Source organism: Calypte anna, chromosome 2 (assembly GCF_003957555.1).
Source record: "Calypte anna isolate BGI_N300 chromosome 2, bCalAnn1_v1.p, whole genome shotgun sequence".
Taxonomy (NCBI): domain Eukaryota; kingdom Metazoa; phylum Chordata; class Aves; order Apodiformes; family Trochilidae; genus Calypte; species Calypte anna.
This window is the reverse complement of record NC_044245.1, coordinates 19,048,512-19,074,238: the sequence shown is the minus strand read 5'-3', so window position 1 is coordinate 19,074,238 and position 25,727 is coordinate 19,048,512. Positions and strand designations below refer to the sequence as shown.

The window sequence follows — 25,727 nt, the reverse complement described above, 5'->3', positions numbered from 1 at the left end:
TACTACTTGTCTGAATGTGAACTCACAGTATTTCTACTTCCATCACATGCTAGGAGGGGTTTCAATTGCAGGTGGCCACTAAAATTTACTACAATGAATTTTTTAAAATGTTTTTTTGTAAATTTTTGCTTTCAAGAGCCATTGATGCAGCTGCAGCACCGTCAGGGATGGTTTTACTTTTGCTTTCACTCTTCCAAGGGCAATGACAGTGAAATTGCATCAGGAGTGAGCTGATGGCCCCACTTCACTGTGAAACGAGTGAGTGAGTGAGTGAGTGAGTGAGTGAGAGTTCTGCAGAGCTGGGACAGGGTCTGTACCCACACCCTGCCCATGTTGAGGGGATTGAGGCCTTTGGGTGATGCTGTGTGTTTTGCTCTGTAGTTGCTGTAAAGTCTTCTCAATGATTTTTCCAGGAATTTTGCTTGGTGTCTGTGGGGGAGTTGGTAAACACACAGCTGAACTCCTGGTTTTTTATTTCTCAGGCAGCAAGGAGGAATTGCTTAAGGAGTTACTAATGAGTTACTGAGGAGTGTGCCCTTCCTGTACTACCACATGAAGATGAACCGTGAGGTCTGTGTTAGTGCAGCTTTTGGCAGACAAGGGATGCACCATGGCTCTCACAGCTTTTTGGTTCCTTGTCAGGTGCAGCTGTGGGCTGAGACCAGTTTTTGGAACAAGCAGCAGGAAGACGGTGCTGCCCTAAGCCTATGCTGCTATTTGGGTGGTGTTCCATCTGCTCCTATCCTAAGGGTTATGTTTGTGGTTTATTTTCAAATGGGGAAAAGTGGAGTCCTGAAACAGGCAAAGGAGCAAGCTCAGAGTTAAGAGTATGGGAATGTGAAACTTCATCTGGCATAGCCCGAGGCAGCACCACCACCCACCCTCCCTCCTGCTGAATGTCCCCTTGGCATCAGGGCTAGAAGAGGTTGCCCAGGAGTCTAGGGGTAGCTGATAAATAGTTCATGGTACTGGAGAAAAGGCTCAGAAGGGAGATGGCATTGCTACTGATTAAACTTGTGCATGTCTAGACAAGCTCTAGGCCTGGGCACTGTTTTCTGGTTCTGTTGGGCAGTGACTATTTGTTAGTGCTAAGGAGGGAGCACATGTAATGTGTGTAGGCTGGGCCCCTAGGCTGTGGGTGAGGGGGGGGAAAAGCCCCATCTGCCCTCCAGCATGAGGGCTTCAGGGAATTGAGTGGTCCCTTCTCCTGGATTAATGGACTGGAGGGTTACACTGCTGCTGCTTTATTCATGAACCCACGCTGAAAGCCAAAACTCTACCTGGTAGACAAGAAGCAGCCATAAGTCATCTGTCTCCTCCTGGAGCAGTGCCACAGAAACCAGAAATGGGGGTAAATCCTGCTTTTCCTTGTGTCTTTTCTTTTGTTTCAGAGGGACTGCCTAACCTCTTGCCAGTCTCCTGATAAGATGTAGAGAAGTACAAAAGGGGCAAAGTTGGAAATACTGGCAAAATTGTCAAATTTGGGACATATTTAAAATCTCACCTTGTTAGAGACTGATGGCAGAAGCCCAAGGTGGTGGTGGATGTTTCACAGTACGTGTAGTCCTGATGGACCAACAATCAACAGCCAGGAAATAATGAAAGGGACAGCTCTGACATCCAGACAGCAATCCCATTCAGAAGCCCTTTGCAGACAGAGACTGCATCAAAGCCAAGTTCACGTGAGGGCCACATGCAGTCAGAACCAACCTTGTTTCAATGATTTGGCAGATCCTGACATCAAAGATGTTGGTCTGGGGCTGATCTGGCAGCAGTTCAGCGAGGCAGTGCTGCTGTGGAATGCCTCTGATGCCAAAGCAGTGGAAGCCCCTCCCCAGGTTGCTGGTTACTGAGCTGCCTCCACTGAGTCAGAGGCTGCACCAGGTTCAGTGTCCTGAGAGCAGCACAGACCAAACGTGCTGCATTTCAAAATGCTTCATGTCCACGGGCTTTTGGATTTTATTTTCTTTTCCCATCAAAATGCAGGTTTACTGACAATGACACGGCTTACAGAAGCCAACTAATTCTGGGCAGCCTATGACATCTCAAATCCTGGTTTTATCAACTTTATTCATCCAAGCTGTGTGAGCAGGAGCTATGCTTTCAGCTATGTTGTTGGATGACATTTAAGTGACTCATTTTCTGGTGCCTGTTTTTCATAAGCTCCACTAAAAATCTCACTGTTGGTTCTGCCTAAAGGAGAGTGCTCTTGAAGTCAAAGACTCAGTGTTTCTATTACTTTCAGACCCTGTCCTCTCATAAAGAGGTCACATTGCAAAATCATCCCTAAAACATTTTTTTTCAATTAGTTCATACACTGACAGCTGTGACGTAGAGAATAACACAGTCCATAACAGAGCATCTGTTAAGTCTTTCTTCTAGAACCAGCCTAGCCTAAGTCAGAGCACTATTAACCTTTACACCGTCTCAGTCTCTGCCCTTTCACTTGCAGTGTCAGGCTTTACAAACTGCTTTACAAACTTTACAAACTGCTGATGCTTTGCCCTGTATCCTGAGCATGGTGCCGTGACGCTGCTCTCCCTGCCTGCTCTGCCCACTGCCCTTTGCCACAGGGGCTTGCCCAGCCCATCCACAGGCAAAGATGCTCAAAACAGCTCTGACTCAGGTGCAAGGCAGTATAGACTCTAGAGCACAGACCCTCTAATGCTGCATTTTTCATGCACAATGTTATAACGCAGAAGGCACAGGAAAGAAACTATTTTACTAGCAGACAAATACAGAGGTTACTGAAAGGAAATCTGCTTTCCCTGCTAGAAGGTAGAAGAAGCTACTTACATCCCATGTCCAGAGTACTCGTGATTTTTCATGGATGGAAAAGATTTAGAAAAAAGTCTTTGGTGATGGACAAGACCCACAAGAAAAGTGTGGCTGTGGTTTACCATTTCTCTAGTGAGCATCACTTTTGACCTCAGTCATCACAGATGAGAGCCACTGCCCCAGGGGCCAGTTGTCTCACCCTCCAGCCAACACTGAGCAACCCCAGGGGAGGGCCCTGGGGATCTTGGCTGCTCACCCTGACACCACCTGCCTGCTCACAGCCAAACACCAAAGCTAAGGCTGGGGAACCAAAAGTGAGGTAACACTGGCTGGGGCCTGGACTGCATCACTGCCTGCATGGCCCTTCCTAGAGGGGCATCTGTCAGTGTCTCTGTAGTTGCAGAGATTAAAGCCACTGATGCTGGACACTGACTCCTGTTTCTGATCCCAAGACTTAACTCTGCCAGATGCCTTCCAGTTCCAAGTGATCCACCTGGGCATTTCAAAAACCTTTCCAGCTCCTGACAGTGAGACAGCTGGGCCTGCCACCAACTCACAGGGCACTTCCACTGTGAAAGCAGCCAGTGCCTGCCTCCACTTCCCAGCAGCTTGATTCTCCCTGCAGTAAGGATCCAATCCATAGGCTCACTTCCATCTAAGCACAAGCAGCACCTGTGGTTAGACACCGACTTCCAGTGCTTCAGGTACTCAACCTGACAAGTGTGACAGAATGGCAGGTACAATCTTTGCCCATCCTTAAGGATCTTCCTTTCAGATAAGCTGTTATTTGTTAGGAGCACTGCTTTAACTTTCTCAGTGTCAATGTTCTTGCAAGCAAAGAGAAAAAAGTTTCTTACCAGCAAGTGGTGTTTATCATTCTTCCTTAGAGCCCTCATTCAGAAAGCCGAGGGTGGAGAGAAGCTGAAGGTGCTGGGTGGGGACTGTGTCATTACTGCCACCACCAGGGACATGGGCAAGGTTTGAGCAGATGCTCTTACACACAGATACCATTTTAAAGATTTCCACTGCCAAAGGTGTGACAGTCTTCCCAAAGCCTTATTACATTTGCTACTGAATGTTTTCTGCTCCAATATCTAACTAAATGATTGCTTGCTCCAATCTGAGCCCATTATGATTCCTCATAGCCACAAAAGCCAGGTAACAGTATTAATTGCATCAGGGAGAAGCAAAAGTGTGGAATTCCTCTCTCTATCCCTCTAGTGTAAATACCAACCATCCTTTCTGTCCTTCCTAGCAAATCAGGCGTTGTAGAATCTGGATCATTCTCTTTGCTCTCATCTGCATCTTCCTTGAAGTGTTAAGTCCTGTAAATCCAGAATGGAAAGGAAAGATGACTCTCACCCTCACAGGCTATACTCCACCCTTACTTGCTTCCTTAATTTGGAACAGCAGAAATAATCCAATTACCTGTCTATTTTTTCATGTACAATCCATCTCCATTTGCTTGTGTTCTACTTCAGCCCTATCAAACGCTCCATCAAGTTGATTTTCACCAAATCACCATTTTCTTTGCAGCCATTTCAGTTATCTGGCTTTACAGGTACAGCAGACACCTATCTTTAAGATGGTATTAGTCACCCAGAACAGGTAAAGTTAAGATTTCCTGGTATCTCTTGAAAATACCTCACTTGATCTCAGTCAAGACTCCTCCTTCATAGGTCCATTAGTAGCACAGAACTGCTCCCTGATCAGTGAGCACACAGACCAGAGTACAGCATCTGTCTGTGTCTGGTTTCCACTGCAGTTAGCCTGGGAAGCTGCCTGTGAAACAGAATGTAGATGCATTATTTTGTGTGTAGGAAAGCTTCTATAACATAGCTTCTACCACAATTTTTTATATATGACCAAAATGAAAAAAATATATAAAAGTGTTCCAATTGGAAAGGAACACATATGAACACTTGTCTCCCCTAAACACTTCTTCTTTGACATTTTATGGCAATGGGATGAAATTCTGTGAAATGCTGATCTGTCAAAAGCAACACAATTGGCAAAGAGTTACTGGGGAAAATTAACAGTGCTCATGACAAAGTTAACAACAGAGATGTTCAGCCACCAAGCTCTGATTCTGAGTTCAGATGTACAGTCCTCTGATTTTCCATTTTAATTTGGAATTAAAGTTCAAAAACTTATTAGAATCCTGATATTAAATCTGAACTTGAGTGGTAAATGATTCGTCAAGAAATGCAAGGCCTCAATGTTTTCTGCAAAAGACCAGGATCACTGCTCTGCTGTATTGCTGTCATTCACAGCTCACTAAGTACCCTTTATTCCAGCATTTTAAGCTCTGTATAACTTTCCAAAATTATGGAAACTAAAACAGCAAATAAGAAATAATAACCCTTAATGCCTCTTCCTCAAATATAAAATCAAGCTGCTGAATGCAGGGTATATCCCCACCCAGATATGAGAACTCTTAGCCCAATAATGTCAGCTTTGAGTCCTGTTCTGTACCTAAAAACTGGTCATGAATTATACACCCTACATACCTTAACTAGAGGCCTCTAATGTTCTCAGCCATAACAGCACTACCAAATATCACTGTGCATTTGTCTGCACAGTTGGTAAAAAAGGAATTATATTTCAGGTGCATATAAATGTAAGTTAAGATTAGAGGTACTGCTTATTTCACCATATTGTTAGAATAAGAAGACATTTCATGCAGCAGCAGACATGCCTGGAAGCATTAACTTAAAGCTGCAAAAAAAAAAAAAATCTCTGGAGTGCAAACTTCATGACTTTCATTCTTTCTTATCAGTTTCAGATCAACTCTCATTTTCAAAACAACACTTAAAATGCTTTATATTCTGTATATTCATTAACTGTAAACCTACTAGTTCCAGTCTGCAATTACCAGTGGGGCTTTTCCTGAAAGTCCACTTAAGATTCTTAAGATCCCACATCTGCTTGAGCAACTCCAACACAAAAAGACACCTTCATTCTTCAACACACAGAATATGTAAGATGGTATAAGATTTATTGATATTTTCTTTTACTAAGGCACATGACGTATAGAAATACTGAGGTACAAAAACGCAGTTTCCTGCATATGAGATTTAAAATCCCACTTGACAGAGCTGAGCTGCATTTCTTCTGCTCAGAGCATTCAGCTTTTAGCCATTTTTTTCTTCTGTACCAGTTCAACAAGCAACTTGTATCTTGCTATACACTCCTCCTAGAAGGAAATATAAAAGTGTTAATTAAAGGTCTGGTACATGCTACCTCATTCTAGAAAAGGATCTAGGTTCTGGTGGCTCTGTGGGGGTTTTTTGGTTTAAGTTTTTTTGGGTGTCAGATGTTTGGGTTTTTTGTTTTGCTTTTAAAATCACACACTGAATTTCAGAAAGCAAATCTGCATTTAACAAAGAGTGGATTAGAAAAATGAACTTGCAGTTTATGTTTCCTACTGGTTAATTCCTCTTTAAAAAGCACACAAACTCAAGAAAACAGTTGCCTTGTACTTATTGACAATGATTGTAAAAGCAATTATTAAAAAGTTGTATTGTAGTATCTATTTCAGAAGTTACTGTGGTATAAGTCACACTGCAGATGGGCTGAAGCCAGGCTCTACAGTCACTAATGTAGCACAGCTACAGAGACCCAGAGAAACCCTCTAATTCCTCAGCCACGCTTCCTGCTCCATGTTTGACACAAATAAAATTAATTTTTTCTGCAGCTACAATGACTGAAGCAAGCAAACTAAGCTATCACAGCCATTATGAAATCTAGCACAGACCAACTGTATCAATGACAATGGTATTTTAAAAATATTATACTTACAAAAAGAATACTAGATAGATTACTGTGCATTTAGTGCTGATGGATTATTTATTTTGTTTGTTCATTGAGATGGACTGAGAAGAGTATGGGAAAAGTCTAAGCAAAGCAGCTCAACAACATTTGGTTGCTAACTTTGAATCAAAATTTGTTTTAAAATCTAATCTATCCTGCAATTGAAGATCTGAAAGGCAGAGGAGAAATAAGTATTTTAAATGAAACAGGAGGTATTTCAACATTTTCTGTAACAGATCAAATAAATGGAATTAAATGAAAAAATAACCAAAACCAGCAAACATTACAGTAATACTCTTTAGGTCAGGAAGTCTGGACTGATAGGCTAAGTAAAGACCTCAACTTTCTGCAGGAATCTCAGTTCTTAAGGTAGAAAGCATGTTTCCCTTCAATTTACAGGACAGTCCAAACAAAGCTAAGCATACCTTGCTTTTTCCAGGAACACATTTTGCTATTTTATCCCAGCGATCCGATGTGCCCTTTGGATACTGCTGCAAGGCCATTTCAAGAAGTTTCTGTTGATTTTGAGTCCACAATTCTTCTGGGGCACGGGTTTTCTCTCTTTTTCTGATCTCATCATCACTCTCTTCCTCTTGCTCAGTGTTATTGAAATCTTTCTGGCGTCTTCCTCTGCCCTTCTCTTCTGGTACCTCCTTCGTTGCTGGTGGAGTCATTTCAGGTGCTTTGACAACTTTCCGTCTGCGGTGTCTGGTTTCACTTCCAGTGGTCTCCTTTTGATCTGTCTGGACATCCATCTGCTCTGGGATATGATTATAGTCCCCCTCTTCCTCCTCTTCCTCCTGCCTCTCTCGCTGCGTGATTATGTGGTCTGGCAAATTCATGTTGACTTTGGCATTCCTGGAATTCTGGGCCAAGGTTTTAAGCTCCGAGAGCCTAATGATACCTGTTAGAAGTATTGCTGTTACATTTCTAAAAAAATAAAACCACAAACAAGGAGGAAACTGCCCACCAATAAGAGGTGCCTGGAATAGTGCAGAGAGGAGAAAAAGCTCTTCTGGATTAAGAGCTTGAGGAAAATTCTCATTGGGAAATCAAGGATTTTGTTATGAAGCAATGAAATTTGCCAGTTATAAGTTCAACTGCTATATATGAAGTACTAGTAAATTACCATACTGATATAAATAACAGAACAGCCTGAACAAATGAACAGAACCCCAAATAAACTGAATATGAAAGCCTGGGAGGACATTGCTAAAGGGAAATGTGCCCTCAGAGTACCCATCAGTTCTCCTCTTTGCTCCCAGGCTGTGCAGGTCCCTGTGCAGAGCATCCCCTGAGGGCCTGCAGGAAATGCTGCTGATGCTTGCAGAGCCACCATCCAAACACTGGGGTTTTATACTGGGCTTTTTATAAGCAATGGTAAGGACCTAGAGAAGCACACACCTGGTGTATGTGTAACAGAATCCTTCAGTTGCTTGGCTTTCAGAGTAACCTGCATGAAAATAACAACAAAAAAAGGACTATTAAAAAATTAAAGCATTTGGGCTATTGAAGAATTCATTAGAGCTTACTGCAAAATTTAACACTAAACATACATTAAATACAGCAAGGCTGATGTTCTTCTGCTGGCTTTGTTCATATATGGATCCTTAACTGGCAAAAAGTAACGTTTTAGACTTTGTTCTTTCTAAAACATTCCAAGCTTATTAAAATAATGTAAGCCATTCTACACATTTCTATGATCATCACCATAATGCATAACAGTTGATGTTAAAATTTTATTTTCTTTCATTGTTAAGTCTTAGTACTTGAACCTAAAAAGACCACAAGGAGGGGGGGGAAAGTAAACCTTCTTTTATATGCTGTCTTTTATATGTTGATTTCTCAACACTGAACAAAAGAACAAAATAACCCACATAGGTCCATGTGAGGAAGGATGCTAAAGGATAAACAAATGTTTTGTCCCAAAACAAAATGTAACAGTTTGACTGCCAAAGGTCAGCAAAGGCACCTCCTTAGTCCTGATATTTCAGGAACAAAGTTCATTACTGAGAACCCAAAGGATGGAAAACTGTCTGCTTCAACCTTTCCATGTATACCACAACCTGTATCCTGGGATGGGCAACCTGTGTTTCCTGCTATCTGCACCTCTGTCTCAAGATGATAACATCTGCTGAGTGTGAGGCACCTGGTACTGTGACACCCAGAGCAAAACCAAAACATACATCACCTACAAAGTCAAAACTTCTTCCACATGGGATCATATTTACCCACAATATGAACCATTTAGGCCTTCAGAGCCACAGCACAGACCTCAGCTGTCTTAGGTAACCGATGTTAGCAGTAACCATTAAGTGCTACAGAGTGACCCTGCCACGAAGCTGTACAACTATTTGCTGGAAGCAGAAGAAAATACAAAGATTCAGAATTTTTGTTCTATGATAAGATTTGTAATTCAGTATTTCAGTTATATAATAGTTAAAATATTTTGGTACCATCTGCCTATAGTCTAGTATTTTGGTACTGTCTGCTTCCACCCACCTTTCTGCCCATGAAATTGCAGGACTTTGGCTTAAAAACAAGCAAGTGCTGGCTCTCCTTAAAGAAATAACAGCAAGACTTAACAAGGCAAAGTGATCTATTTTCCCTACAAATTAAGCCTCATTTTCTGGGACGATTGAGTTTAAATGAAAACTCTGTGAACAACAACAAAAAAAATCCAGCTCCAATTAAAGAAAGCCTTTATCCAGAGGCAAGATGTCTGGCATAGAAAACTCAAGTTTCTACTGTTAATAAGCATGATAAAGTTTTAATCCTTCAAAGAGGAATCTCAGAATACTAATATGAATAGATAATTTTACGTGGCATTGACAGTTTAGTCTGTGATCTGCATGATCCTGGTTTTGAAACAACAGGATGGATCCTTCTTGAAACAGGTGATCCTATAATAGAAATTGCCTTCCTTGAAGAGTTCATAGTCTAAAATAATCGAAAATGAGATGTTTGTGTTCCAGTTTGATTATTAGCAGAGTGTCTCTGTAGGGCCAGTGCTTTAAGAGGCTGAGTGGAAGGGAACTCATCCTTCAATGCTGAACAGAATGGCTATTTGGTGGTGTCCTGCTATGGATCTCCTAAGTAGAAATTATGTTATATAAACTGAATTATAATAGACTATTTTGAAAAGTGAAAAACTTGTCATGCAAGCAAATAGCCAGTCCTTTAGTGCTTACTGCAATGATGCAGTGGATTCACTGTCAATGTGACAGGGCATTATCTATGTTCACTTATTCCTGGAAATTGTTTCTAAACCATTTTGCTACTTCTTAAGTGCCTCTTTTAAAAATTTACAACCTACTCAATGGCCAAGAAGGCAGGAAAAAGACAAAATATTCTCAGAGAGAATAAGTTACAAGTGAAGATAAAAACAGATCCTAAGTTGGTACCTCAGAGGCAACATTTGGTTTTGTCTGTGTTGAACCTCTGCCTGTTTTGGAGGTTGGCAATTACTTTACCTTTCAAACTGAGACTGCACATACATACAATCTGCACTGGAGGTGGTGCAGATCACTGTGCTGGATTTAAGTTTTCTTTACAAGACAGAGGTTCCCTAAATATATAATAAATTTTGCTGCACGCTATATCCAGCTGAATTGGAACCTAAGCCAGCCCACTCCACTAGAACAGTGAAGGATTTTGGTTCATTCATAGATCCTCATGGCTTTTGATATTCCCCCCTGCATGCAAAAAATTCAGAAGAAACATTCTTGCCATAGATTATCTTAATTTGGATAACTTCAGCCATAATGACTTCGTGAACCCAGATACAGTTTTGAGTAAGCTACTCTGTTTTTCACATCTAATATTTCCAAGACTTTCTCTTTTGAAGGCAGTAAGATATGTGTCCATATTTTGATGGACTTTCAATTTGAACAGTCACAAGGCAAGCTGGAAATAACAACTGTGTGTATGGTTTAGATACTGAAAACCTACAATTTCAAACACTGAACAAGCACCTTCATCTGACCTAAGTTTGACAACTCATCAAGCTTCTTACTGCTTTGCTATCATCATTCACAGGTTACACGAGAAGATTATTTGTCTATTTTATTTTTTTTTTGTCAGCTTTCTTCTTTACATGGATGACTTTGCAGATCTTTTTCCAGGCCTTATGTAAAGTTGATGTTTACTCCAGCTCTTTTAACTTAAGAGTTCAGGTATCACTGATTTAGACATAAGATTTATATGTCCAATAGCTTCAGCTGTCATAGGTCTTAGAGGCTGACACAGGGCAAGAATCATAACATGTCAGTGCTGTACTACTAAGGATTATTAGGAATCCAGCCTGTGGAACATATGAAATTGTATTTCCATTTGAACAGTTTGAGTTTAATCATTGCTCTTGCCACTCAGGTTTGCAGACTCCTCTGTTGCCAGTTCCACCATACTTTCTGACATTCTTAATATCAATTTAAATTTCCTTTCCAGTGGTGAGTAGTGTTATCTACTAGATAGTTCTTAACAGCAATTAAAAAAAATGCCAACAAGCTATGCAAATTTAGTTGCTCCACTGCTTTCACTACTCAATTTCGTATAATAACTTGTTAGTATTATTATTTTTTCATTAGGTAACAGACAACATACTTGAAAATACTGTTATTCAAGTATGAAGTAGTTGTAGAATTACTCTTGAAGTTATTATTGCTGATTGTTCCTGCATAATGCTTTAAAATTACAGTTTTCATGTATATTAAATTATAAGTTTTATCATGACTGTGAAAAGTTGTGCTAAAAGCCTGATGCTATCAACAACAGCTTAACAACAGCTATTAACAACCAGAATACTAGCCAGCCACTAAGAAATCCTGGGTCTAGGAATACTTTAATTAATAAGGATCAAGACTGTAAAATTGATTTAGAACAGAAGAGGGTAGATTTCATATTCCTGCAAGTATTTGTACTGCTGAACATACACACTTAATTATTTTACAGGAGTCAATTTTGAAAGTTGCCATTCTATGACCAGATAACTGAGGCACCCCTGTATTCCACCAGAGATAACAGGACTTACCAGTAAGTCAGGTAATCACATGCACAGTGAGACAGATTTTCTTAGACAGAGAAAAATGATTAAATGAAAATAAGTTGTATGCAAGCAATCAAATTGCTGAAGTAGAAATAAAACCACCTTACTATGGGACCTACAGAAAGAAACCAGGTGAACAGTTTGCTTCTGAAAACTCCCTTCTAGATTAAGCTTCAAAAGCTTTTCAGCTACAACATTTTTTTACTGAAAACAAACAGGATTAGTGGGATGATTTTATGCAAGGAGAGGCAGACAGACCTGGCTTCCTTCTGCACTACTACCAATTAGTCCAGAACACAAGACTAGCTGCTATGCAACAAGCCACCTTGTAGTAAAAACATTGCTCATTGTAACAATCCAGATGTTAAATCTCCTGTTACCCTGGACACCTGCCACCTCTGAACAATTGATGCTTCAGAGATAAACAGGAGAAAAAAAATAATTATCCAGAGTCATCTTAAAAGAGTCTCAGTAGCATAAGCAAAAGCAAATTTTGCTGTCACATGAATGAGAGGCTACTTTCCATCCTGCAGGGAAGGCATGCATAAAAAAAAAACCAAAAACCAGAATTGTGACAGACCTAGGGGGAAAACCTGTAAAATCAGGTACAGTGATCCTGCTGATGCCAAACAGAGAGAAACAGCCCTTCTGCAGAAGATGAAGAGCAATTCCCCATTTCCACAGCAGCAGCCACTACCTCATCACTTCAGCTGACCCCTGCAGCCCCATGACCAGCCCAGCTCCACAGGGCACATCCCAATGGGGCTTCAAGGCCTTCAGCATTTTGTTGTCTCATGGAAATCTTCTGTAAGCAACAATCAACCCTCTCTGAATAGGATACTATTTTGATCAGGACTGCACCAGATAACCACAGAAGTACAAGCCTCTTGGGTTCTGAGAACTTTTTTTTTTTTTTTTTTTTTTTGTAGAGGAAGAGATAACCCATGTTGCTTGGCTTCCCAAACGCAAATAGCCTAGTGAAGACAGATTACATGTTACTGTACTACTGAAAAATGAAGGTCCTGATGAAATCAGTATTCCTAGCACTGTCCATGTCACTGACGAAGATGTTAACATTGGTTATGCTGACCCTTGAGGAACACCACTCATCACCAGTCTCCACTTGGACATCAAGCTGTTGTTGATAACTACTCTTTAAGAGGCATTGCACTGCCCAATTCTACAAAATCTGTAGGGGCAACCATAGGACTGCACAGAAGAAAACTTTGTATAATGAAGGAACTGTAAATAGCAACCACCTTCTCCTCCCCTCCAAGTATCAGCAGAGACATCCTGATGTGTTTGTGGAATCAGACAGGTGATTCAGAGACTGTACTCCCAGACTGAGGGATCTGCATGACCTATATACAATCTAAATCCCACCTCAGATATTAATAACCTCTTTTGGACCTCAATCCAGAGCAAAGTCTTTATACTTCAATAAGCAACTGGAAGAGCCATTGACCGCATGAATATATGCAAGCTGCTAATAAAATTCAGAATATCCACAACTGGAGAGCACAGCAACTGAGTTACCACAGGCACAGTACACCAAATGAGATGCAAAACAGACTTAGGAAAACACTTAACCTCCAGAGGCAAAAAACCCTAATAAATTAATGGACTTCTACATATGGATCATTTATTATATAGATGTTTTCTTTCTGGCAGGGTAATGAGCTTGCATTTGTCACAAAAAAAAAAAAAAAAAAAAAAAAATCTATTTTAGAATGGCATATGAAGTACAATGAGTATGAACACAAGCAGTCACACTTAAAGGATGAAACTGTTGGCTGGACGTACAAGAGGTACCACAAAATAAATAACCACCCCTCCAAGCCTTCTGCTTTCATCTTTCATTGCAGTTCCACATGTCCACCTGTCTATTGGTTTGCTGTCTACCTTAGTATTTTTCTATACAAGCAGCAGATCCCAATTAGTCAGTTTTTGCAACACAAATGCATGACTGCAGGAGCAAACAGAATCAGTTTAAATCCTGTAAGACAAGTAAAAGATATTACCTCACAAGTATGAAATCCAAGACTCCTTGCCTTTAATTTAAAAAATCTGTACCTAATAATCACATTAAAGTCTGTTTGGCATGCCAGACAGCTTTTATTTCCTCTGTTATTTTTACAATTTGAACGTCCTTTGTAGTTACTGAAATGAATTTATGCCTTTCAGCAAATTTTTTTTTTTTTAAAAAACTTTTTATCTATAAGGGTAGGTATTATCAAGTAAAATATACTTCTATAATTTCACATCTAAGTACCCCTTCTCAATTTTTGAATTCATCAAAAGCTGACAATCATTATTATAAATCTTCATAAGGGTTAGCATTTGTCAAATCAAACAATATAATTTTTGCAGAAATAGTAGTCTTGAAACTCCATTCCATTCATTATTTATACCATGCTACAGGGTGTTCACAGTGCTTAGGAAATCCAAGCATAACTTTTTTTATTTTGTTTTAAAAGGTCAATTATTTCCTTAAGTACTGGAGGACAGGAATGAGAACTAACCCTGGAGCAACAAATTCAGCAAAGAAAATGGGTCAAAGAACAGATGTTTAGAGGATGACAGAGAGCAGTGGTACAGGTAACCAGGTCAGCAAGCAGGAACCCTTATTAGAGTTAACTGAACTCCATTTCCCTTTCATAATCAAAATACTTGAAAATCTAATTTATAACACCAGCCAAGTGCAATAAAAATGACTTAAAAAGCTATAGAAGCCTTCAGTTGTGAAAGTAATAAGATTTCATTATACTAAGCAGGTTGGAAATCATCTTTATGGGAAAAGACTGATAAATTCCCAATATGCACATATTCATATTACAATTAGCTATTTAAATAATTAAACATACTGATAAAATGAGCAAAACTTAACCTCATCTATTTTGGGTTGATTAACCACTGGCTGTTAAAAGACATCTTCCTGAAGAGAACATAAACATATCCTATATATCTAACATGACAAAAGTTAAATAAACTTTCTTACCACAGTGTGCCAGTACTGCAGCTGCAAACTTTACCAAGCTCTGAGGTGAAAAGCATAGGAATACGTTGCAAAGATATTTATGCTGCAGAATAAATAGAAACAGCAGAACTGAAGGAGCTCAGGGCACTAGAGCATAGCTGTGGCTGTTTACTGTTGGATTTTTGATGTCACTTTTCCAGTGGCCTGCATCACACCACGTGGATGTCCCTGTTTGCACAGAGAATCTGCCAGATAAATCCATAGGGTGGGCCTTACATTACTTAGTCTTTATTTGTCCCATATTTTGGCAAATAGCAATTTACAAATGTAAATGCTTATAAACCCCAATTTGAATAGCAGTAGAAAAAAATCTGAAAGACTACATTGTTGGCAATTACTGAACTTAAGAGCAGTCAAGCTAAAGTATATGCAGTGATTACTAACCAACTACAGTGACTATCTGGCTTCAATTTTTAAATTTTTTAAAATGAGTTCACATATGCTTCCAATTGTAGGGAAGCTTTTGTTTCCTCCTCATTTCTCCTAGACAGCTTGCACTTGCTAGTCTAATCACAGACCATATGAAAAGAAGGACCTAACCTCAAGCAGAATCACTACACTGATGTTTCTTGCAGATGTTTGTCTAACCTCTTCTTAAGGACCTGCAAATATGGAGACTCCACAGCAGCTTATTCCACTGCTTCATCATCTCCATTACAATTCTTTGCCCCTTAATATCTAACACTGCAGCCTGTGATAAAATCTGAGGTAATTACTTCTTGCCCTATAAAACTAACACAGTGCACAAAGTTCCTGTTCACAGTTTTCTTTTTATGTAGTTGAATCCTCAGTTTGTATTTTCTTTAAGCTCAGCAACATGAATTTCTTCTGGTTTGCCTTGCAGGTCATGCTTTAGAGACCTCTATAATCATCTGGAATCCCATATTTAGGGCAATGCTGAGAACCAGACACAAACTAAGGATGTAGATGCAGGTTTATCATCCTCCTGTCCATATATACTTAGCAAGGTGCTTGCCCTTCTCACAACCAGCTATTTGTTGACTTTCATCTTGCTCATTATCTCTGCTGATCTCCATGTTCCTCCTGCTTTTTAAAAGCTACCCCTCCTACCCAGTTGTTAGAACTGTCAGGAGGAAAATTCAGAAATATAAAAGTTCACAAAAGTCAGGAACACTTTCATCAAGTCACTTCATCCTACTTAAAAATTGCCAATACAAATTAAGACTGATGTAAGACTTTTTTTTAAAGGAAGGGGTTTAAGACAATTTAAGATAGAGTTTCTACAGGGTGGTTAGAGGGACTGAATTTCTCTGATGCTCTGCTGGTATATATGAATTTTTACAGTTTATTTCTGAAGGATATTGAAATATTTTTATAAATTTTTTATTTTTCTGAGGAAGAAAGCTTTTAGACAGAAGAAACAATGGAGAGATCATTTTGGACTGGATTACTTTGAACTGGTTATATTAACACCTATTTAGCAAATCTACTATTAAAAAGGCTTAAAAGTGCATGGAAACAAGCACACTGTACCTCATCAATGCTTTCTACCACAGTTCTCCAAATGTGAAAGGAAAACCAAGCCCTACTGTTCTTGATGCCTTAGAGAAGAATCAAGAAGAAAATTATCTCAGGTTTCTAAAAAGTATTTCCCGTGACACAGAAATGTCTGCAAAACAAATCCAAATTTGACCTTGAGTGTTTTTCTTTTTTTAAGATTTAGTGCATTTGCCAGATAAAACACACTTCAAACTCTCCCTGGCCTGACTAATTTTAGATTAGCTGTAAGCAAGGAGTTCCCGGACTCTGCTACACAAGCCATTCCAAACCAGCAACTCATACAGCAATACTTATCTCCCTGCACCTCTCCCAGTGGAAACAGGGAACAGTTTGGGCAGCAAATGCTGCCTGCACTTGCAGAAACCACTTTTTCTGTGGATAAAATTTAAAAAAAAAAACCTAATCTTTCCCTGCAGCTTTAGTCTAATATTTTTTATTCAATATGGTGATGCCCAAGAAAAAGAAGAAGCCTTTCTGTAAGTTTAGATGCTATTCTATGTCAACTTTAACAAACATAAAGGATCAGCTGTATGTTCAATAGCTAAATAAATATATCTGAAGTAGTTCCCAGTTCCAACATTTCTGATCCTGTTTGACATGCCAGTTTGAGATCCAGTGAAGTTTCCAGGAAGCTTTTGTTTAAGTGTTTCCTATTAAAACCTAATTGCTGTGATTCTGTGCAATGTCATGATAAAAGCAGAAGAAACTCTAATAGGCAGGTTGTGTGAGGAAAGCTGCATTATCAGCAGAGGGAAATTTTTAGAGAAGTAAAAACTTGTGTGGAGAACACTTACATTAATCATATAGTGGAAGGTCACTGGAAGTAAAAAGGATTACACTCAGACCTTTCTCCACACATAAAAATCCCTGAAAAATCCCTTTTTTATACAAGAAAGTGACAGCTTATAGAACATACACTTTTCTTTCATTTCTCTTTTCAATTCACTGAACAGAAGATCAGGTTGCTCAAGACTTCTCACCTAATGGAAGGAGCAAGTGAGCTTTGTTTTTTCTTTCCAGTAATGGGTGTGTGCAAGTATCTTGGCTAAATACAATATGCAAAGGATTCTTAATAAAGAATGTTTTTACACATGTGTCAAGAAATAGAGCAGAAAATGGGTGCAAAGGGCATTCTTAAGTTATTGTTTAGTTTTGTGATGAGTATGTGGAATCATTGCACATGGCTGTATTATCAGTATCAAACAAATAATCTGATTTCCCAAAGGAATTTCAAAAGATCTTTCCCATACACACTGAATACTATCAAGCTATGAGAAATATTCTTGCTGATGGTACATGCTTGGTAACATGTGTCATCATTTTAATAAAGTCTCTCCACTTCAGTAGTATGAATACTTCAGGAGTATGATAAAGAATACTAAACTGAAGAAACAAAAAAGACAATTCCATTTGCACTGCAGGATTAGTAACTTCTTGCTTACATCAACTTACTTGCAAATAACGTGTTCTGAAGTGGTAAGAATGTGAATGGCTTGTTTCCTAGTATGTGGATCACAGAACTATGTAGATGCATTACATTTTTTACCTCTAAAAATGTATTTTTGTGATTAGATCAACAAGGAAAAAAACCACGAAGAAGTAGACAAATTGCCCAGAAGGCTACAATGGGTTACATTTCACTCCAGCCAGAGGCTTCATTTCCCATTATTTAAGATGATCCCTGAAATATAATAAATAAAGAACACCTAATCTCGAAATGTACAGCAACGGATTTAAGCATTATTCTCATTAACCCCTCCAGAGCCTATAAAATAGGGTCAGCTGAAAGGGCTTTCAAATGGTCCTCAGCAGACACTAACATCATGTTCTAGTGATCTATTGCTTGAAAAGGAAAAGTCTTTTACAGCCTAGCCCCTAAGGGTTTTAAGATCGTAACACTTAAAATCCCTAAGTACAAGCTTTCTTTGATATCTGGTACAACACTATAAAATACGAATTAACAAGGATATTAATCATTTTACACAATATAATTACTAACCATGCTATAATCCAGGAAAAGGGACTGAAACATCATATGTATAACTCATTTTAAAGTTTGCAAAGATATTTCAGTTTAATTAATGGAAACCACCTGTATAAACACCATTAGCTCATCTACATTTTTTAAGGATGGGCTTGAAACACCAATGTAATCTTTAACCGAGTCACACAAACACTGGCTTGCAGTGAAAGGAGCCTGCTCCATCACCCCAAGCACACTGCTTTTCTGTTATTGGGTTACAGTAGCTCGAGTCTCTAAGCACCAGAATCCCCCACCCAGCTGATCAGTTACAGCTGTTAATTGTGGAGGGAGAGACTGGCTGACATCTGCTTCTTGCATAGTTAGTTAATGGTTCACTTCCAGGTCCTAAAAGGATTGTAGCCTCTCTCAAAAGATAATGTCTGCCCCCATATACGTCTGCCTCCTACACTGCCTGTCTTGTTCTGGTTTGTCACTCTCTATACAATGCAAATCTGAGTGAACTCACATCTGCCACTGATCGACCCAATTCGTGAGCAATCTTTTCCCATCGACCTGGGGTCCCCCCTGGGAACTTAACCATACTTCTTGTCAGCTGGCTGAGGTCCTCCTCTGTCCATTCAGGTGCCTGTAAAACATTTGTAAAACATTCATTATACCGGGATATTGGACATGCACTGTGAGGTAATACACTGAAAAATATCTTCAAACAAATTAATGGAATCATGTAAAAAAAAATTAAATTAATAGTTGCAAGTACCTGGGTGCTATCTCCCTGTGCTGCTGCTGAAGACACACAAAAGCAACAGACTGACAAATATTAAGCACTAAAAAAAATGCATTTTGCTTATATACACTAACACATTTAATTTCTATCTACATTTATACAATGTGCATAAGACCAAAATGGAGCAAAGAAAATGCAGCAGTTTTATTAAAGATTAAATCAAAGTTTAACATGCAAAATTTAAAGATTTAATTGCATATATGCTTTTTTCAGCAAAGACAAAGGAAATGCCCTCATTTTTACATTTTTAAAAAGCCTCTGAACAAAATGGAACAGTCATTTTAGCATTTTCTCACCGAGTCATCCTATATTTTAGCATTCTGGGGTGATTAAGGAATGAAATCTGTCGATTCTAATGTTCCATTAAGACTATTAAGCAACACCCCTACCGCCTCACAAAACACAGTTATGCCACAAAACCAAACTGAATGCTTCTACCATGAAAGAACTTAGAGTTACAAAAATATTTTGCTCCAACTATGTAAGACAATCTGTTAAAAACAACTGTCTTCATAACAGCCCAAAAGAAGTGAACAAAGCAAGGAACAGACAATTAGAGCAGTTTAAGGCACCAAATCACACTTGCCCTGGAAGGCAAGAAGCAGGAACCATCTCTGACATTTGCAGCACCTCTGGCAAGGACCACAGCACCAAATCTTTGTTACTGTCAGTAGTTTGCCATTTTCTTTATTTTTAAGGAATTCTTTACGGTGTACCTCTTCTAATCACCATTTCCGATAATGAACGGGCACATATCAAGCAGTTTGCATTACAGAGCCATCAGCACAGAACAACAGTCAGAGGTGAGTGACCCCAGGGACCATCTCCACAACTACAGCAAAGCTTCTCCCTGACACTAATCCTGCCTGTCATTCTCCCACTGTGCTCTAACCACACTGACATCCGCCTGCCGCACTGCAAGCTTAACGGGGCCCTTCCTGACTTTTTACTGTCTCCCCCAATCAATGGTTCAAGCGTGCTCTTTTCACCATGTCCAAATGGCAGCTTCACTCATAATCAAAGTGCATTGCTCCTGTTAAAGGGCTCCCCGAAAGGCTCCACCATTTGCATTCATTTGCAAAGCAAACTACTTTTATTCACTTTGTTCTGCTATCAAGAGTGTTCCCTGAAGCAGATAAATTGGCATAAATACAACCTGCCACTTAAAAGACAGTAAATAATAGCCAATAGTAGCAAGGATTTCATCAATCGTCTTAGTTTGGACCATGTAGTCCTTTATTCAATGCTGAAAGACTCAGACGTTCATATTCAGATAGTTTTTAATAGAAGTATAAAATGAATTATCTATGATAATTCAAATGCAAGATGCCTAAATAATGTGTATCTGAGATCTTGCATATACATTACGTCCATTATCCTACAATTATACTTCAGTCTAAAGAAGATAATATAAATATACAGGAAGTTCCCACATTGCACAATAACCTTAATACATTTATCGTATTAAACCAGTCAATATCCTCCAGATATGTAATTATATTACAGTCCATATACATATATATATATATGTATGTTTGTACTAAACTATTTCTTGGAAATTTTTAGAAGGGGAGATTAAGGGTACCTAATGGTCCACTCACAGCAATTTTAATTACTGTAATTTAAAAAATGAAGTCTTCTAAGAACTGTTGCTCAAAAATTACTCAAGTTTCACAACTTTAAATTTAGACTTAGTACGAAGTTTGTTGTAATTTTGCATTTAATTTAACTTGGGGGGGGTGTTGCTGTTTTTTATTTTCTATTTTGAGTTTGTGGATTAAAAAACAAAATAATAAATTCACAGCTTTCTCTCGTACAATATCCACAGCATATCAAAGCAATTACCCATGAAAATCAAGATGATCTTTTCTGCGATGTACACGTGTCAGAAGCTTTCCGGTAAGCTTTATTTTCAGACTTTTTCATATGCTTTGATTTTCCTATGTACTCAAAAAATTCCTCACTATTTGTACATGTTATAGAAGTCATAAGGTTCTCTTCCTACATAACAGACAAAACTAGACTCATTCTGTAGATCTGTATCTAATTATAGAGTTAATTCACAGCACAAGAATTCATTAACTACATTAAAATATCAACTTCTTAATCTTACCTCAAGCTGACAGTAACTTTAGCATGTGCAGATCTAAAACGTTTATAAATTTGGAAAATCTTTGAAAAAGCTTTCAGAAAAATCTACTCTCAACCACTAAAGCTGCAAAGAGCTTTTGTGAATTTGCAGTTCCTCAGCCACAGTGAATTGTGCCTTTAGATGCAACAACACCTACTGTGATCCTGCTGCCCCAAGTGGCGCTGAGGGTGGTCAGGGTGTGAATCTCTTCTCCCTGTCCTCATCTGGAGTGCACTGTAACTCTGAGAGTCAAACGAATGCATAAACGTACTGCTTTGTCACCTAAAACCATGTGTGCCCAATATCACTGAAACACTGGGCCAAAATTCATCTCCCCAGTAAAGCAGTGGAGGACACCACATGGTGAGGGGTCAGCTGCTTTTCCTACACAAGCATTCAGATTTTGCAGTAAAAAAAACCTTTTCTGGGATTAACTCCCCATACTGAATACAAAATTAAAAGTACAGAGCTATGGACTACAGTCCATAAAATGAAAATAAAATGTAAGTGGAGATAAATAATTCCATGTTCCCATAAATAATAATGCTTTTACATAATTTATCACACGTAGCTGGAAATATTGAAAGATTGGTTCACCCAAACCACTGTGTACCTTCTCTAAAAAAGAAATACAAATGTGGTTCATCATCACTCTTACATGTATATCTGCAGTCAGCAATTCCATACCGCCTTCTTTAACACAACAGTGTTACTTTATTAGGATTTTGCTAAAATACAAGCTACTCTATTTTCATTTATATTGGAAGCAAATTTTTAGAAAAGAAAGCATTTCACTTCAAGAAAACATTCTGAAATTTTTTAGCTGTTAACATTAATAAATATAAACCTATATACCCTTTTATTGATAAAATTGGGAAGTGGCTAGTATTGAAGAGTTTATAAAGAAGCTGAAAGTTGTTTATATTGACTTGACAATACAAAGTAATTGGATTTTTTTTAGATTAAATTTTAGTTTTAGACCATTTCTTCCTGTCATCAATATACTGTAGATTCAATTAAAATCACTGTTGTATGGAAGCCTGGGTAATGTTTTCAATCTGGCTAGGACTCTGTGCTATGCTTCATCTAATTTTGGTGATTCACTGGTATGAGAATGTGCAGTCCATGATCTTGCAAATAAACCATGAGGCAGCATCTCTTTAAAAATATCTCTGCAAATGGTTGAAGAACAAGGGTTCTAGTAAAATCTCAAGATAGTTTTGCAATTCAGGATACATCTAAGCAACAAGAAGGTGGTGTTTCTACCCACTAACTGTAAGAACAGAATGTGAAAGTATTCTGATTCAGTTTCTTGCTCATAATGTCTTATTTTTCTTACATTATTCTTTTATATTCTTACAATTTCTTGCTTTAGCTACAAGAAGTCTGCAGTCAGTCTTGTTTTATCAATACACATTCAGCATTGTGATTCAGCTGTGGCTGAGGATCTGCTACAGTTCTGAAAATCTTTTGTGAAGATCTAAAGATTTGCTAAATAATGATCTGAACTCATATCCAAAGCCACATGTTCACTTAACTCTTTGTTCCTTCTCAAATCCCATTTCCAAAACAAAACCCAAACAACAGAAAAAACCCTCAAAAACAAATAAACCCAAACAAATCCATAAGGACAGCTATCCTGTTTCAGATCAATGGTCAAGGTAGGCCCATAAACTCATCATTTGTGCTCAGGGAGCGCAGCTGCAGAAAACTTTACTATATGTTTTGTGATTAACAAGAAGGACTATATTTAGCATTCATGTTTTCCAGTCCTACTTTGCGTTAAAAAGAGAGGAGCCATATGCAGATACTAAGACCAAGAGGAAGGGAAGCATATAGGTTACCTCTATTTCCCCAACCACTTTCCCTAAGGACAGTTACTCTCAGCTCAAGGAACTGCTCCAGGCTGGTATTTTTATCGATTTAATAACCCTCAATGAATCCCTCTATGATCAGGTGACCCGACTGCTGGATGAGGGGAAGGCTGTGGATGTGGTCTGCCTGGACTCCAGCAAGGCCTTTGACACCATCTCCCACAGCATCCTCCTGAAAAAGCTGGCAGCCCGCAGCTTGGACAGGAGCACCCTGTGCTGGGTTAAGAACTGGCTGGAGGGCCGGGCCCAGAGAGTGGTGCTGAACGGGGCTGCATCCAGTTGGCAGCCGGTCACTAGTGGTGTCCCCCAGGGATCAGTGTTGGGCCCAGTTCTGTTCAATATCTTTACTGACGATTTAGATGAGTGGATTGAGTCCATCATCAGCAAATTCGCAGATGACACTAAGCTGGGGGGAAGTGTCGATCAACTGGAAGGCAGGAGGGCTCTGCAGAGGGACCTGGACAGACTGGAGAGTTGGGCTGATTCCAATGGGATGAAGTTTAACATGGCCAAGTGCCGGGTCCTGCACTTTGGCCACAACAACCCCATGCTGCGCTACAGGCTGGGGACAGAGTGGCTGGAGAGCAGCCAGACAGGGACCTGGGAGTCTGGACTGACACGAAGCTGAACATGAGCCAGCAGTGTGCCCAGGTGGCCAAGAAGGCCAATGGCATCCTGGCCTGTATCCGGAACAGTGTGGCCAGCAGGTCCAAGGAAGTGATTCTGCCCCTGTACTCAGTGCTGGTGAGGCCACACCTCGAGTACCGTGTCCAGTTCTGGGCCCCCCAGTTCAGGAAGGATATCGAGGTCCTGGAGCAGGTCCAAAGGAGGGCAACCAGGCTGGTGAAGGGACTCGAGCACAGACCCTATGAGGAGAGGCTGAGGGAGCTGGGGCTGTTCAGCCTGGAGAAGAGGAGGCTCAGGGGAGACCTCATCACTCTCTACAACTACCTGAAAGGAGGTTGGAGCCAGGTGGGGGTTGGTCTCTTTTCCCAGGCAACTCTCAGCAAGACAAGAGGGCACGGTCTCAAGTTGTGCCAGGGGAGGTTTAGGTTGGACATTAGAAAGAATTTCTTTACCGAGAGGGTGATTGGGCATTGGAATGGGCTGCCCAGGGAAGTAGTGGATTCTCCATCTCTGGAGATATTTAAAAAGAGACTGGATGGAGCACTCAGTGCCATGGTCTGGTAACTGCAGCAGTGGTGGATCAAGGGTTGGACTTGATGATCTCTGAGGTCCCTTCCAACCCAGCCAATTCTATGATTATATGTAAACCTTCTGGATTTGCAACTTCATGAGGAGTTGCCCACAACTGCTACTTATGATACAAGGAACCATCTTAAGTCTGTTTTGAACCTGGCTCCTGCTAGCTTTGATGACATCTAGCACTAGGCTGTGAATGAAGAACCTGCAAATAGTCTACATCTACTGACTTCTGTATCACTTACAGCTTCCTTCAAAATATCCCTCTATAGAATTCCCTCATAAACTGATTCTTCCAATCTAGAGAGTCCTAGTCCAAAGTGTTGGTTTCTCACATAAAAAGCCATCTCTATTATGCAGTCCTGTCCTTTTTCTAAACCACCTGCAATACCACTATAACCAACCTCTTTGAGATGAGGTACCAAACAGTACACAGCAGGACTGAATAAGGATTCTTCTGTTTTGTTTTTTATTCCTTTCTTAACAATCTGTAACATTTGTGTAGTGTTTTTTCTTTTCTGTTGTAGTTTTGTTTAGTTTTAGGTTTTGGGGGTTTTTGTTTGTTTGTTTTTAAAAAAATTCCTTAGATCTCACTCCTCAAGAATCACAGCCATGTCAGAGCACATCATCTTGTTAGGACAGTCATCCACTGTATCAACATTTGCATAACTTTGTATTTGCATACAGGGAAGGCTTTCTGCCATTTTATTGCCCAAGCAAAGTCATAAGATCACTCTGCAGTCCTGTAGTATCTGTGTGCAATGTCATTACACCAAATAATATCATCATTGATAAACTCTCTCACCTCAAAGCTCATTTTTTCTCCATATTACCATGTTTACTACACTACATGAATGCACTGAGCAGCTCAGCTCCTAGCAGTCTCAGCCAATTCCACTGCTAACTTTCCTCTATTAAAAGAACTCTTTATTTCTACCTTCCATGTCAAATATTTTTAACTAATCTTATCTTATCTTGGGAAGATACCCTTCTTCTTACACCGTGACTGCTTTCTCTCCCTAAAAGCCTACAAGACTTGCTGAAGCATTCTCAAAAATCAAGAGGTCCATATCAGTCAGACCATCTTCCTGCATATTCATTAATCCTTCAAAGAAGCCAGAGTGTTAAGGCAAGATATGTTTACAGTAGCAATGTTCAGGACTCCACATAGGTCATATTTATTAGGTGTTGACTAATTCTATTCTCTATTTAAGTTTCTGATAGCTTTGCTGAAAGAGATGTCAGATGTACAGGCCTATAAAGGTCCCTGAATTCCACTGACAACTTAATAAATAAACAGAATGACACGTTTGCCATTTCAGTCCTCAGGCACACAGGAAAATACTCAGTTAATTGAATTATTTAATCCTTAAATTTTCTTTGAACTCTTGCTTGCATATCCTCAGGTCCCAGTAACTGAAATAATTTAATCTTAAACAATATATTACATAGAAGAAAATAACATTAGAGATTAAATTTAGAATTCTTCAAAACTACATATAAATATGAATATACAACTAACTATGTTCACTTATATTGTAAGGTTGGCAAGATAATA

At 39.3% G+C, this 25,727-nt stretch overlaps 1 protein-coding gene across 1 annotated transcript in view; it reads right to left on the bottom strand.

Moving 5' to 3' along the window:
• Positions 1-5,759: 5,759 nt before the first annotated feature.
• Positions 5,760-25,727, bottom strand: part of DNAJC1 (DnaJ heat shock protein family (Hsp40) member C1) — a 103,851-nt gene continuing 83,883 nt past the window's right edge. Inside the window, exons 9-12 of the mRNA XM_030446126.1 lie at positions 18,683-18,802; positions 7,996-8,044; positions 7,017-7,495; positions 5,760-5,974 (exon numbers count right to left, since the gene is read on the bottom strand). Of these exons, the coding sequence (XP_030301986.1) occupies positions 5,906-5,974; positions 7,017-7,495; positions 7,996-8,044; positions 18,683-18,802 (717 nt within the window). The 3' untranslated portion in view covers positions 5,760-5,905. The remainder of the gene's footprint in view (positions 5,975-7,016; positions 7,496-7,995; positions 8,045-18,682; positions 18,803-25,727) is intronic.